This window comes from Clinocottus analis, unplaced genomic scaffold (assembly GCF_023055335.1).
Source record: "Clinocottus analis isolate CAN_PGR_092001 unplaced genomic scaffold, fCliAna1.0.p SCAF_12, whole genome shotgun sequence".
In the NCBI taxonomy this organism is placed as follows: Eukaryota; Metazoa; Chordata; class Actinopteri; order Perciformes; family Cottidae; genus Clinocottus; species Clinocottus analis.
Genome location: NW_027175843.1, coordinates 700,659 through 715,323, shown reverse-complemented (window position 1 = coordinate 715,323; position 14,665 = coordinate 700,659). Strand labels below are relative to the sequence as shown.

Genomic DNA, 14,665 nt, shown 5'->3' with positions numbered 1-14,665 from the left:
CAGCTGCAGAGGGAAGCTGGAGGATGCAACATGCTCCTGCGACGCCGCATCAGACGACTGAGATGTGCAGAACCCACAGAAAACACTTTTCTTTGGGGCGATTAAGAACATCGATATCAAGTTAGCCCGATGAGTAAATGGTGAACACGCTGCAGGCCCTTTTTTCCTTTCAGTATCGCTTTGTCTCCCTTCCTCGTGAGCAAATCCTCCGTGTTAGCAACTCATTGGTTCCTTTTACTCGTGCGAGTGAAGGAGCGACTGCAAAACACCAACTGGATCGGTTCAATGAGACATCGATCGCCTTCTTTATTATGCTGAGCCACATTTGTTTCGCTAATTTATTAATCTCTGCGTGCTATGCTAATGTCCAGCCACCCATGCTATGATAACAACAAAAGCCCCGTCCCGCTGGTGCAAATGAGAATTTATGTGCTCGGGCTGCCACAGAAATGAACTCCTCCGAATCAATATGCTCAGAGCCGGTTCAATAACGGCCTGCAGAAACTCGCTGCCGGTGGTATAAGTGCTCGTCTCATAGCTCGAGCTCGGCTACTGATACATTAGTAATAAAGATAAAGTGTGTGGGTGTCAAACTGAAGACAAGAAGCAACCCGTAGGAACATGTCCGAAGGATCCTAAAGGTGGACGGACGTGTGATCAGGTTTAGTTTCTCCTCTATTCTTTCTCTCCATTGCAGATATATCCATACGTCACTGATATATCACAGTTAAATCCACATATCATGGATATATCCATATATCTGTCTGACTTTGCGGAAGAGACAAATCCAAGGCGTGTGGAAAAGCTCCTGGTGGCGGCATCAGCGACAGAGTGGACGGTCAAATACATTATTGATCCACCGCACGACGGATCGGTGTGATTTATTAAAAAGATAACTCCTCATCCAGGGAGCGGGGGGTCGGGGGGGGGGGGGGGGGGGGATGCTGGTGGACTAATGGAGGAAGCGAGAGAGGAGACGGACAGGAGATCAGCGCCGGTGGTTTAAAATGAGATTTGTTTCTGTTGCATGTTCATGTCGCACGAGCAAACTCACGATCACCGACGCGTCTTCTCTACTTCCCCCCGAAGTGACTTCTACCATATTCCTCATTGTCTCCATTCCTTTCCTATCTCCTCCCTCACCTTCCCTCCCTCCTCCATCTGCATCCCGCTATAGGTGGGTGCAGCGAGGGAGATAGCGATAGTGGCGGCGGTGTGAAAAATGGCAGTTGTTAACCATCTGACAGGGCTGTCTCCCCCGAGCTGCAGCCTCTCCAAACAGCCCTAATGGGAAACATGCACACGGACCAGGGAATAGACATGTTTAAATGTGTTACAGCACTCGGAGGGAGCAACACGGAAATGGTCTTAAATGTCTGAGCGCGCTGAACGAAAGGCGTGCTGGGTAAATTCTACAGTCATAAATTAAAGGAGACAGCAAGAGAGGCGGAGGTGGAGAAGCAGTTCTTCTTTTAGGATGCTCATCCTGCTGCAAGATGTTTCTGAACACGCGCTTATGGACAGAAAGCAAGACACGGGTTTGCTTTTTGTGAACTGGTTTCCTCAACGTGGAGGTGGGAACAAAGCGGGACGTGTGCATGTTCTCCTGCAGGAAGGAAAAGAAAATGGGAAGAAATGGCTCGACAGAGAGAAAACTAATTCGCATGAAACAAAATATACATAACACATTATAATTTACATGCAAAAAGATTCATTGTGGAACTACAATAAGCAGATCATTCAGAACTGTCTGTCATACGACGATGGATGTTTCCCTTTGTATTTTATATGTTTTGTCTTCTGAAGATCGAGAGAGAGACAGATCTGTGTTCATAAAGAGCGAAACCTAGAGGAACATTAACCCTTTCAGAACAACGGCATCAGCTCATTTCATTTGGAAAAAACATTTTGCAGAGACTTGGAACTTAATTATGAGTTCACCAGCTGCTTTTATGTTCATATTTTTGTCAAAACCAAAAGAGAAACTCTTTGTTGTGCAGCTCAAGGACGGAGTTGAGTCAGATGCAGAACAACAAACTTTTAAAGCAAAAAAAACAAACAAGAAATAAATCACAGATTTCTGCATTTCTTTGACTTTTCTTTGACTTTTCAGCAGCTTAGCTGGTAAATGCAACGAGGCATGAGACAAGACGTCAATATGAAACTGCAGTACAACACACACACCTGACATAGTAGCATGTGTGTGTGAGTGTGTGTGTGTGTGGTGATCCAGTATGAAGCATACTGAGGCCTCAGTGTTCAGACCTCTGAGCTCGTTGTTTTCTGTCTGAACAATGTGAAAGCTTCATAATGCAGTTATTAAATAGTGTTACTCTCATAGTTCACATTCCCACTTCAGGTGTGTGTGTTGCCGCTTCACTTTAATAGATTATGATCTCACTGTGTGTGTGTGTGTGTGTGTGTGAGAGACATACACAGTCATATTGATACTGAGCACAAAGAAGCATCATTTTCCTGCACAAAAAAATCCTTTAGACAAAAAACTAATGATGACAAAATGAATGAATTATTATTTAAACCAGGATTTAACTGCATGTTCACACCATGACAGCATAGATGGAAACCAGCAGCTGTTTGCAAATAAATATCTGGAGAATGGTCAGTTTAGTGTGCAGACTTTGGAGTTAATGGGCCAAAACGTGCAGAACTGTCGGTTTCAACCGTTTTCCAGTCAACGCGTCTTCGTCCGCTGTGACTTCCTCATCAGCGGCGTCCTGTAAAAACAGATCCAGCAGTGTTTTTCTTACTTGATGTCGCTCTCCTGGATTCTCTCCTCGTCCAAGTCCTCGATGAACTTCTCTCCCTTCATCCAGTAGATGAGAGGGCTGACGTCACCGCTGAAGCCGAAAAACGCCCGGCAAGTCAGGTTCAGAGCGCTTCCTGCAAAGACAGAAGACGACGCGTTGTCACGCTTGATTGTCCTGTGCGCCTGGGAAAGATGTGCGATTCATGCGCACAACACACACACACACACACAATACTGTACCACATGTCTGCTCCTTCAAAGTCGGAGACATCAACGGAAACGGTTGTTTGCTCGGTCCCGTGTGCATTGACAGCTCTTTGTACATATCCCACACAATTCATGTCAAAGTGGTTGCTTGAGAGAATAATGTAAGTTGAACACTCAGTGTCTTCCCTTTTCCCCTTCAAGGGGATTTGCTCATGCCAATAGCACACACACACACACACACACACACACACACACGCACACACTGTATAAGGATGTGAAAGTAAACAGTAATGAACACATGAGGGCACTCAAGAGCTTCCTACAAGCCCCCTTGAGACCGAGTATTCATGAGAGAAAAGAAGGCAAGAGGAAGTGAGAGGAGGCCGACTGCAACGTTATTGTGTTCACAGCCGCTGCTGCTGGGTGTGAAGACGAGTCAACAGTCAACAACTGCAGCTGGTTGTGAGTCGATGTGTGGAGGAAGAAGAAGAAGAAGAGGAAGAAGAAGAAGTGATTGTCACTGAGGAGCCAACCTTGTCTTTGTTTTGTGATATGATGGATTTTCTCTTGGGGTCAACAGAGAAAGCAAACATGCAGACATTCAGAAGCACTGGTGGTAAAAGTGGCACATGCAATGTTGCATGCAGCTCTGCTGTGAGCTGATTGGCTTAAAGAGGCCCCTTCAGGCCCTTCAGTGTCTGTGAACTCTGCGTGTGTTAGCTGGTGAACATGACGATAAAGCACTGCTGGCACACACACCAGCACATTACTTTGCATTCCTCTGAAGTGGCGGTTCTCAAACGGCCCGTGGCGCAGCAATCCCACGCCGACGCCTCTCGGGGAACCACGCAGCAACATGTAAACAACACACACGACAGCGGCTCCTCATGCAGCGTCCTGTAGACTGTGCGGAGGACGCTCTGGCTGCGTCTGGCTGCGAGGCGTTTGACGCAGGAGGCGCTGGGGCGAAAAGGCGTGATGGGGATGGCGCTGAAGGAGACGCTTCTCCCTGTTTCACAGCAGGATTCATGAGCATGAGCGCAAGGTAAACTGCACCGGCATGGGGCATGTGCTCATTAATCCTGCTTAGCATGTGACAGCGCCTTGGACAGCTCCCGGCAGTCAAGCGAAAGGGAATGGGAGGAAAACTACAGCGCTTACACAGCCTCCAAAATAACTCTGAGTAAGTTCTGCACTTTACTCTGGAGGATAATCTCAGAGTCCTCTCCCTCCTCCATCTTTCTCTCTCAATGCCCCGGCTGCGAGCGCATGTAACACATGTCTTCAGAGCAGAAGTGGCGAGGTTGTCTTTGAAAGCGTGTTTGTGTTTGAACTGGCGGACGTGTGTCCGCCGCGCTCGTCCTGCCCACGAGCCAGACGCGGCTTCAAAAGACTCCAGTAGGTCACGCTCGGCGCAAGGAAAATTTTTTTTTCAGGCGGGCAGGAAGGAGGACGCCCAGGAATGAACTGACGGTATTGTCTGCGAGGAGCAGCGGCTGACATTTCCAAAGTTCAACAGCCACTCTCAGCTTGGTATTTGTGCACAGCCGGGCTGCACAAAGGCTACACGCTGCAGCTACACAAGAGGAGCCTCCTTCATGCGAGTACAACACACACACACACATGCACAGGTTGTGTTGCAGCGGGGCTCCACCGTGTAGCCGCGCTTCACCGTGTGCGTAGCAGACGAGCGAAGCAGCAGAGCACATCATGTACGACTGTGTGTCTCTTTGTGCGAGACGGATTCAGCATTTCCCTTTTCCCTCTGTTTATGACGCTCCCCCATGCGGTTAGTTTATCCCACAGATCAATCGCAAACGAGGAATGTCATGCTGCCGGCAGCCGCCGCCTGGAGAGGAAGTCTCCGCTGAGCTCGCTGGGAATCACAGGAAATTGTTGAAGGCCTCACGCTGTTTTATTCTAATCCAAGAGCAGCACTCCCCAAAACTCCTTCCCTCCTCGTTACTTCCTCCGCCTCGACAAACGCCAGCGTGCGGCGTCACACCTGCAACCTCGCCGTGCGGTGTGCGACGCCGTGTTGTCTTTGGACATTTCACATTTCACAATCTGGCCCGCTTGTATGAGCGTCTCTTCTTGATGCGATGATGTCACTCCAGAAAAGAAAAGCTGGGTTGAAGGTAAAGATTTACGAGCATTTGGCAAAACAACAGCAGACAAGATGCATCGACAGCTGCAGGAGAGTTATTATAGTTATTTCAACTGTGTTATTTCAGGTACTTCCTGTACATTATTTGAGGTACTACCTGTACGTTATTTGAGGTACTTCCTGTACATTATTTGAGGTACTTCCTGTATGTTATTTGAGGTACTACCTGTACATTATTATTTGAGGTACTACCTGTAGATTATTTGAGGTACTTCCTGTACGTTATTTAAGGTACTACCTGTACATTATTTGAGGTACTACCTGTACATTATTATTTGAGGTACTACCTGTACGTTATTTGAGGTACTACCTGTACGTTATTTGAGGTACTACCTGTACATTATTATTTGAGGTACTACCTGTACATTATTTGAGGTACTTCCTGTACGTTATTTAAGGTACTACCTGTACAATATTTGAGGTACTTCCTGTACATTATTTGAGGTACTTCCTGTACATTATTTGAGGTACTTCCTGCACATTGACTGCATGCCACTACAGCTGCAGTGCAGTTCAGCAGCATGAAGAGCAATCGACCGTCTGCGTTTGCAACGCTGTTGAAGACGCACAACTAATATTCATGACTAATATTGTGCGTGACTCTGTCATGAGCCTCTGAGCCGACTCACTACTACGATGACAAGCCGGCTGGAGCTCCAGCAGAAGGTGTGAAGAGCACGAACCAGGACTGAACAATGAGGGAAGACATCCTCACACCGCCAAGTTAAAGCTTTTAAAATCTGTTCTCTGCTGCTGTCAAACTACACAGCAGTATCATTAATATTATTACCATCTATTAGTATTATTAGTATTATTAGTATTATTATTCCAGAGCAGTTTGTAACTCTCGGTAACTCACATGAACCGAGTTGACTTGAACTGATCTTGAGTTTCTAGACGACGAGGCGGTCACGTGCACAGGCAGACTGTAATCAGCCCTAATGATGTGAGCGTGTGTGTGTGTGTGTGTGTGTGTGTGTGTGTGTGTGTGTGGAGGAGTTGAGGACGACCACCTCGGGCACCATAACAGAAGTAACACACACGCGTCTGAAAGCCGAGGTAATTAAAGCGCTTATTGGCTGATTTTAAAAGAGGAGCACAGGACGTTGCAGATAAAAGCTTCACGGACACCGAGGAGAGCCACGGAAAGTTAAATTGTGACCTTGGGCTTCAGAGAAGCTTTTAAGAGAACAGCGTGAAAAAAAACAAGAACACACTGAAATATCTGTTCAACTCACATGAGAGTGAGTCTTTTATAGCTCCTGTAAAACAATAAGGATGTTTTATCCAGCTTTAACAAGTGATGCTGAGGAGAAAACACAGCTGACCGCCGCCATCTTCCTCCAACATTTGAAGTCAAACCAACACTGAGAAAATGCTTTTGTTAGAATGATGTTTCATGATGTGTCAAAAGGAAAATATACAAACAAAACCTTTCATTTAATCAAGTAATGTGTATTTTCTTGATGAATCATTGTATTGTTTTGTCTCAGAATGTTTAAAAATATGGAAAATATCCATCCTAATTTCCTTAAGCCCAATGTGAAGTCCTAAACCCAAATACATTCATTCTACTATCTCGAAAGACAAAGAAAAACTTTAAAATCCGAGAAGTTGGAGCATTTTGACCAAACATTCGTCCTAAGTATTTACATATTTTCACATATATCTGATAAAAACTCAAATTCAAGTCCATCGCTGTGTCATTTTTTTGAAGTTCACAAATAAATGTGCCGTTGCAAGACTTGGCGAGATGAGGTGTGAGCGAAATCCCCCGCTGACTGAATGTGTGCCTTGTGCAGCACAAGAGCATGACTAAGTGTTTCCATGAGTGTGTTTCTTTACGTGTGCACATCTTTGTGTGTTGTTCCTGCCTTCACACATGCGTGGGTGTGGAACTAATCCATATAATCTGAGTGATTGACATCCTCCCCCTGACTGAGAGTTGGTCACGGCGCCTGATGGAAATGAGATGGAAGCGTCTCTCGTGGCGCTCGATACCCTGTTTGGTTCGGTTGTGGATCTACTGGACCCCGATGTGGACCGGACAATCTAATCAAGGCCGCTTGAAAAGGTTTCAGTCGCCTCCCTTTGGACTCTGGGCCCCGTTCCTCGTACCGGGTTCATAAAAGTCGATCAACGTCCTTTTATCCAGCTTAAGTTGCCGAGATGATTGACGTCCGGCTGTGTCGGTTCCTTGAAGGCTGAAGCTGAACCGCCTCAAACGGTCTCGTTCATTCAAACAAGACGTCAGTCTTCAGGATCGTAGCGCGTGCACGCTCCTCTTCAAAAGGGAGAAAAGTCAAATGCCAAACTCATGATGTTCTAACGCTACAATGGCAAATAAACGTCTCTTTTCTCTGCAGACGAGCAGGAGATGATCATGAGTACACGTGATGACTTTAAGCCCATAATGGTGGCAAAGTCTAACGCTGCGTTCACATTCAAAGCGTTGCGACTATTCGCAACGCTTCCTGTTGTGAACGCAGCGTAGCGCCTCCGCTGGTCGGCTGCAGGCACATCGCGAAATATCAGACAAGTAAATGCGTCAGTGTTGGGAAACGTATCGGCTGATTTTAAATGCCTCATCACCAAATCAATCAGATTATATTTATTTAAATGTATACAATTTAATATATACTTATGAGGATGTATGTACTGTATGCACATATGTATCATGTACTATACTATATGTGTACCTGTGTGTGTAGATTACCACATAACTAGGAGTTTGAATGTGTGTATGGGCGGATCAGTATGTATGTATTAAGTATGTGTATTATGTATGTATTGTACTTGTAAGTATGTGACAAATGTAATAATATTCAAGGCTAAAATATCTCTAAGTAGTACCTCTAAAGTTCACTCATTCACACGATGTTGTTTGACTTCCTGGAGTCTTGTCATGAAATAATCCCACATAACCTCCTGTGAAATCAACATTTTACACTTCCGTTTGTTCAAGTTAAACACACAAGATCTGATGTGTAAACGTGTCGGCCATCAAGCTTTTATGCTAAAATAAGCTGAACTATCTGGTACCTTTTACTTTGTGTAAAAGCATGGGAGGAGTCTTGATGTTCCTCTTGGGGAATGTGATTATTTGCGTTTCGCCCAAAGTGTCAAAGATATTTGCTGAAAAGCCGACTGACAGCAGGTGCACATATTGTTTCTGCTAATCCTCAGAGATTAAGACGCTCACCTTGAACCTCCAATAAGTGCATTCACATGTAATAAGAATATAAACAGAAAACCACATCATGCCTTTCCAAAGAATAATAAAACTCCAATAAACAATAAATAAATAAATAAATATAAAACACATATATTGTCTCTCTTTATTGCATGGCCAGATGAATGAATGAATACATGAATGAATAAGTGAGTGACAGCTCACGAATGGAGCTTATGAAATGAGGAGTTCTCCAAAGGGTCATGGGTTTGATTTGCATCAACCCTCGGTGCATGTTGAGCAGCTTTTGGGATGAATCGGCTTCACGGAGCCGACAGTGAGTCTCACACGGAGGAAAACGCTGCGAGCCGGAGGAGAGCAACACAAACCTCTGCACAGGAAACCGTCTGCAGACGCCGTCCAAACGCAGCGCGGACGCTCAGCGAGATTGACGGATACGCAGACAGAAGGCCAGATGAATGAACAGACAGGCGGAAAAAAAGGAACAATAAAACGACGCGCATGCAAACATGATTATACCCGAACAGACGCGCAGACGCACGTCAATGTCATCGCTGTCTCGTCCATTGTTTTTCCTTCCAGAATGCACTGAATAGGCCCGTCGTCTCTCACATGTCACCGCTCGGAGCAGAGTTGGATCGTCTTCTTTGTGTGCGTATTTTACATGTAGCGGCGCACCGTAGTGCTTTTTAAACAAGTCACAGCCAGAGTGTGTGTGATGTATTCGTAACGCGCTCTGGTCGACATCGCAACCCGCCGTTCACTTAGCGCTGCGTCTTCAAGGCCGGACGCAGTCTGGCACAAGAAGCGGTGCCACGCGTTGGTGTCGCCGGCGCCCCGAAGAGCACTTTGCACATTTCTTTGATTTCCTTGCCCCGTGCATGTGGGAGGAGAGGAACAGCGAGGCGGAGGTTTCACGTGAAGCAAAACAAGCTGAGATTTTGGTCTATTGTTTAAAATTGTAAAAAACAGTTTTGTCTCCAGACCTGCTTTTCCCTGTTTGAGTCGTTGTAGGAACTCCAAATTAATTCCAATACTTGTTTATTGTTTGTATTTGTTCAGAAAAGTCTTGGGAAAAAAATGTATATCTGCAAAAACAAAATCAGTTTTAAAAGATATGTTAATCGTAACTATGAACATCCAGCATGATATGAGCCAGATTCCCCAAAAATGCCTCCTGAAGCGTCAATAAGACACCTTTATGGAAAGATTAGGACCTAAAGAATCAGAATCTGCAACAAAAACCACAATAAAACAAAGTCTTGCTCTGTTAGGAAGGAGTTTCAGTCAAAAAAACTGTGTTGTTTGGTTTAAAAATGGAAAAATTACGTATTTTATAGCAAAAGATTGTCTGAATGGGGCATGCTGGGACTTAAAATGGCCGCAGGAGGACTTTCGCACGGTTTCCAAAAGGTGAAGCACATGCCAGCTGCTTCCTAATCGCATTCCAGCTGATCCTACACAGTACATACTGTCCTGTATCAAAGTGTGTGAAATCACAGCGTCGTACCGCACAACTTGAAGTTGCTGTGTTGAAATCACGCGCAAACAAACCCCCAAAAACAAGCGCGCCGTCCCAGTTCAGCTCGATCGTTTCCGACGAGATGTTGAGTCTCTGGGGATCCGTGCGATGTAGAAAAGTTTCTGCGCTTGATGGTGAAAACATTATTAGAAAATGTAATGAGGAAACGAGCCTCTTATTAACATCGCATCACGTCCTCGGGACTGCCTGTTCCTGCCAGTCATCACTCGGTGGACTCATCCAAAACCACCAGGTTGCCAAGGGAAACTGCTGCGTGCATCATCATCACCATCATCACCACCATCATCATCATCATCTCCCTCCTTCCATCTTGTCTCTGAAACGCACCGTGTAATTTTTTAAGCGCACGCTTAATTACAAGATGTCATACGGCACAACAAGGAGCCAGAATTTACTTTAAATACATAGTGTTCACTACTCCATTCGGTGTGTACAGTGTGTACAGTGTGTACTTGCGTCTTGGGCCATGAGGATCGGTTTCAACACTGCCTCCAATTTAAAATGTGCACGTCTCAAACTCACAGCAGTCAAATGTGAAAACAGCTTCCTGGTGACGAACTCTCAACGCACCGCTCAAGCTGCACAGCGACGGCCCGACAGCCGAAGGAAGCGACCGTGAGAAACATCAATTATCCGCTAACAGGGTCACTCGATTATGAGGAATTGTCATTTGTTTGCTTTTTCTTTCCAATAAACCAGCTGTTCACACATATTTGGCGTCGCCGCGGCTTTGAATTGTATTCAAATAAACCGAAGGGAAATGCATTCGTCTGATTCCTTGAAACCTTCTATTAATCATTTAAAAATGTTGTGAACACAATGTTATTTAGCTATTTGTCATCTTAAGCTTCGGCAGCAGCAGCGGCTCTGGGGACGGCGGCGCCGGTCTGTTGATGCAGCCTGAAATATCTCAACGACGATAAGATTGTTAAGACATGATGTACAAATAACCATGATCCTCTCTGCTCTGAGGCTGGAGTTTAGCTTTTTCTTTAACATTACAGTAAGTACTCAAGTACCCATCCACATGTAGAGTACTTATAAACCAACTCACAGCAAAACAAAGTAAATAATCATCTGGTTTTGTTCTTGCGTCGCCTTTCTGTGTCTTCTGCATATTGTTAATATGTCAAACTGCAAGAATATCTCTCCATTGTGTGAGCTTTTTTCTGGTTGTTGCAGTGGAGTCTTTATATTTAGACAATCACTTGATAGCATTCAGTTAGCATCCAGTTAGCATCCTCGTGGCTTTGGTCGAGGTTCGCTTCAATGTGTTTCACATGAAATACATTGAATTTCTCGAAATGCAAAGCAGATGAGGAGATTTTAAGGTATGCTACAGATTTAATAAACTTCCTCATTTCATAAACATAACCGTTCATCTGAAGTTAAACATCAAATGAATTCACAAGTCCTTGATGCAAAACAGTTATTCTCCAGCCCTGCTCGACAGAGACTTAAAAGAGTTAAAGTGCCAAGCAGAAAGTGTATGTGCATAGGTTGTGTGTATATGTGTGTGTGTGTCAGAGAGAGATTGTGTTTGTGAAGGGGATATCGCTGTAAGAGCATCTGATCGTCCTGTCAGTCATGATTCTTCCCCCACAAGGTGTGAAACGAGCATAAAAAGTGCACACGCTGCTGTGTAATCCTGTTTCTGCACACGGGAAGCAGAAGAGAGCAAACAGACGTGATCACAAGAGTTTCAAACTACCGGGCTACTTTGTGGCGTGTTTGAGATTGTTTCCGATACGTTACGGCTGCATGTGTGTGTGTTAGTGTGTGTGTGTGTGTGTGTGTGTAGCAAAGGTAGGCGCATCCGTCAGCGTGGTTCAAAATGGATGGATCCGTATGGAAAGTGGCAGTGGAAGAAATTCCCCAGTGCATGTTGCGTTATGATAAGCTTCAGACTCACCCCACAATCACACAGTGGCACACTTTCACAAAACACACATGCTTCTAGTCAAGGGCAAGAGAGAGAGAGAGAGAGAGAGAGAGAGAGAGAGAGAGAGAAAGAGAGAGAGAGAGAGAGAGAGAGCGCTGGCGGAGGAGTGATAACAACAAGCGAGTGATAACAACAAGTCGAGCGTCGAGAAGAGACGTCGAAACGTCGGCTCATCGGCGTCAACGACGTCCCCGAGAGATCGCTTCAATTTCTCGTTCCAATCTCTAAAAATATCTGATCCCGCTTCTCCGTCCAGATTCATCTCTCGGTAACGCCGCCGCCGCCACCGCCGCCGCCTGCAGGTTACCATGACGACGTGCCGGGGTAGGCTCCGTCACAACCAGAAAATACAGTGAAGACACGAGGCGGCGAGCCACATTGTGGCCAGCAACAACCAAAGCAGGCTCTTATAATTGGAGGAGGGCCACGTCATTAAAATGCCGCACGCACACACGCACGAGCAGAAAATACTTGTTCCATCAAGCGGCTTCTCAAACGTACAGTTACGCCTGCAAATAAGCCCGACCGCGTGCCAGAGAGCCGAAGTGGAGTGACGGCGGCGAGCTGAACTGATTACTTTTTTTACTCTGCATTGCGGAAGCGGTGCAGGTGGAGGTGGAGGAGCGGCGAGGTGGAGGGGCGGATTGGAGGATTTGTGAAGAATAAGTGGAGGAATGAGTAAGGGCAATGAGAACATGAAAGCGTCGCCCCCCCTCCTCCTCCTCAGCCTCTCCTGTTCTAATATCGTCCCCTCTCCAGAGACAAGCCCCTAATTACCATCACAAGCCTGAGAGCTTTTAGCAGAGGAGAATCCTGCTTCCTTCCCTCTCCGTCGTTCCTTCTCCCCGTTTGTTCTGTGGCCCCTGATGATCCATCAGGGAAATGTCAGCCTTTAATTACCGGTAAAAAATTAAAGCCTTTGTGAACAGGTAGTTCGTGGCCCCTTTTTTGCTCCGCTAATCGTCCCCTTTTGATGACATAATAGGCGCTCTGTCCGAGAAAGCGGAAAAAACAGAGGCCCATTGTGGCACGAGAGGCTCTGTCGGGGGATTACGCGATGAAGGGATAACGAACTAAAAAAACGCCGCTTTATCTTTTTTTGTGATTTTATTCGGAGTGAGGCAACATTATAGTTTGTGTCCGCGGCTGACGGTGCAGCGCGGCCGAGCCCTCGCCTTCCTGCACCCGACTTCCTGTCATTCATTTAGATACCGCTGTGTTTTGTCCTCTGACGACGTACGCGTCTCGTCGCCGCCGCTGTGGGCTCCACATCCTCCCGTTTCTTTTCTGCCTCTTTTATTTTCACGCCCGAGGGTTCGGTGGAACACTTCCCCGTCGCTGTGGGCTCATGCGAAATCTCTTTTTTATGGTCAAAACAAGATCAATTTCCCCTCCACAACGGCACTGAGAGTCATCCTTCTAAACACTGCCTTTCAAGTGCCTTAAGGAAGCCTGGGGCAGAAATGGCCACTGACCAAAAAAAGAAATTGATTGAAACTGAAAATATAGATCCATACGAGGGATGATGAGAACGACAACGTGAAGGAATATCAAAGAGAGAGCGAGAGAGCGAAGGAAGAGTGTAACACATTGCAGTGAAAGAGACAAGTGCAGACATGCAGAGCGGGAGAGAGAGAGAGAGAGAGAGAGAGAGAGAGAGAGAGAGAGAGAGAGAGAGAGAGAGAGAGAGAGGGAGCAGCGACTGGCCTCGGTCCAGGGGGCTGGAGGCCAATTAAATGGTGTGATTTGAAGACTTGACGAGGAACATCGCTTTAACCAGCGACCCCAGAGAGCCGGGCTGCGGGCGCCGACCCACTGACCACGACGCCGAGGCCAGACTAACTCAATCAAAGCCAGAGCTCACGAACCGAGATCAGGGCACGGCAACCCAGACCGAGCACGATGAGCCCGCATGGAGAGCAGAGGACTGGATCTTAACCCTGCTCACACACTTCTGGTAAAGAAAATGACACACACACACACACACACACACCCTTACTTTCTAAATAAACTGGACCTTTTCTTGTTGACCTATTCCCTTGAAACATACAACACGAGTATCTTCATCTGATTATAGCCACTCAATCGACATGTTATCTGATTTATGTTGTCAGATCTGTGACCATAACAATTATGAACGTTTGTTTTATCTCCCTGAAGGCCTTTGTTGGAGCGTTATCGATATAGACAATTTATTTTGTTCTTCTTGTGCTTGTCGTTTGAGACGTGGCATTAGTTTTCCTGTGATCAGTTCACAGCTAATCACAGCAGTTTGAAACACTTCAGGCTTTATTTCCTGATCATATCTTCAATGTTGCTCATGTTTATTAAAGCCGCTGCTTTTGAATCTTTAACTTTGTTTCTAAGAAATCCAGATTGTTTTGCCCGTGAGCCTCGTAGTCGTACTCATTGCATGTGTGATCCAATATGTTTCCACCGTTACACACCTGCTCACACAACGTTTACAAGGCCAACTTGTGTCCTCTCCCTGCGTTTGACCCAGAGCTGTTTAATGCATCCTGCACACGAGCAGCTGCATGCAGTGACGTCAGAGATGGAGTCCTATATCTCTGACTCACAGGGTTTTTACAGTCAGCCTGCAACAACACAGCGTGAACCTCATAGTGGAGCTGCACGTTAAATAAAGCAGACACACTAATAACGTGAGACTGAGATTATGAACAATCACGCATATGAAACCCGGTCACAGCTGAGGCTTTTGTTCGTGATGCTCTCCTCCGAATTCACAACAATAGAGACAATAAAACAGAATATAGTGGATCAAACCAATCCAGACTACAAGGAACGGGTCTATTCATACAAAACCTGAAGCTCCATTTCACTGA

The 14,665-nt window shown here is 45.9% G+C and overlaps 1 protein-coding gene across 2 annotated transcripts in view; it reads right to left on the bottom strand.

Annotated features, from left to right (window-relative positions):
- il1rapl1a (interleukin 1 receptor accessory protein-like 1a) overlaps nt 1-14,665 on the bottom strand; it is a 140,111-nt gene that overhangs the window by 11,325 nt on the left and 114,121 nt on the right. For both annotated transcript variants that reach the window (XM_068571855.1, XM_068571856.1), the window contains exon 7: nt 2,769-2,901. In XM_068571855.1, coding sequence (XP_068427956.1) covers nt 2,769-2,901 — 133 coding nt within the window. The remainder of the gene's footprint in view (nt 1-2,768; nt 2,902-14,665) is intronic.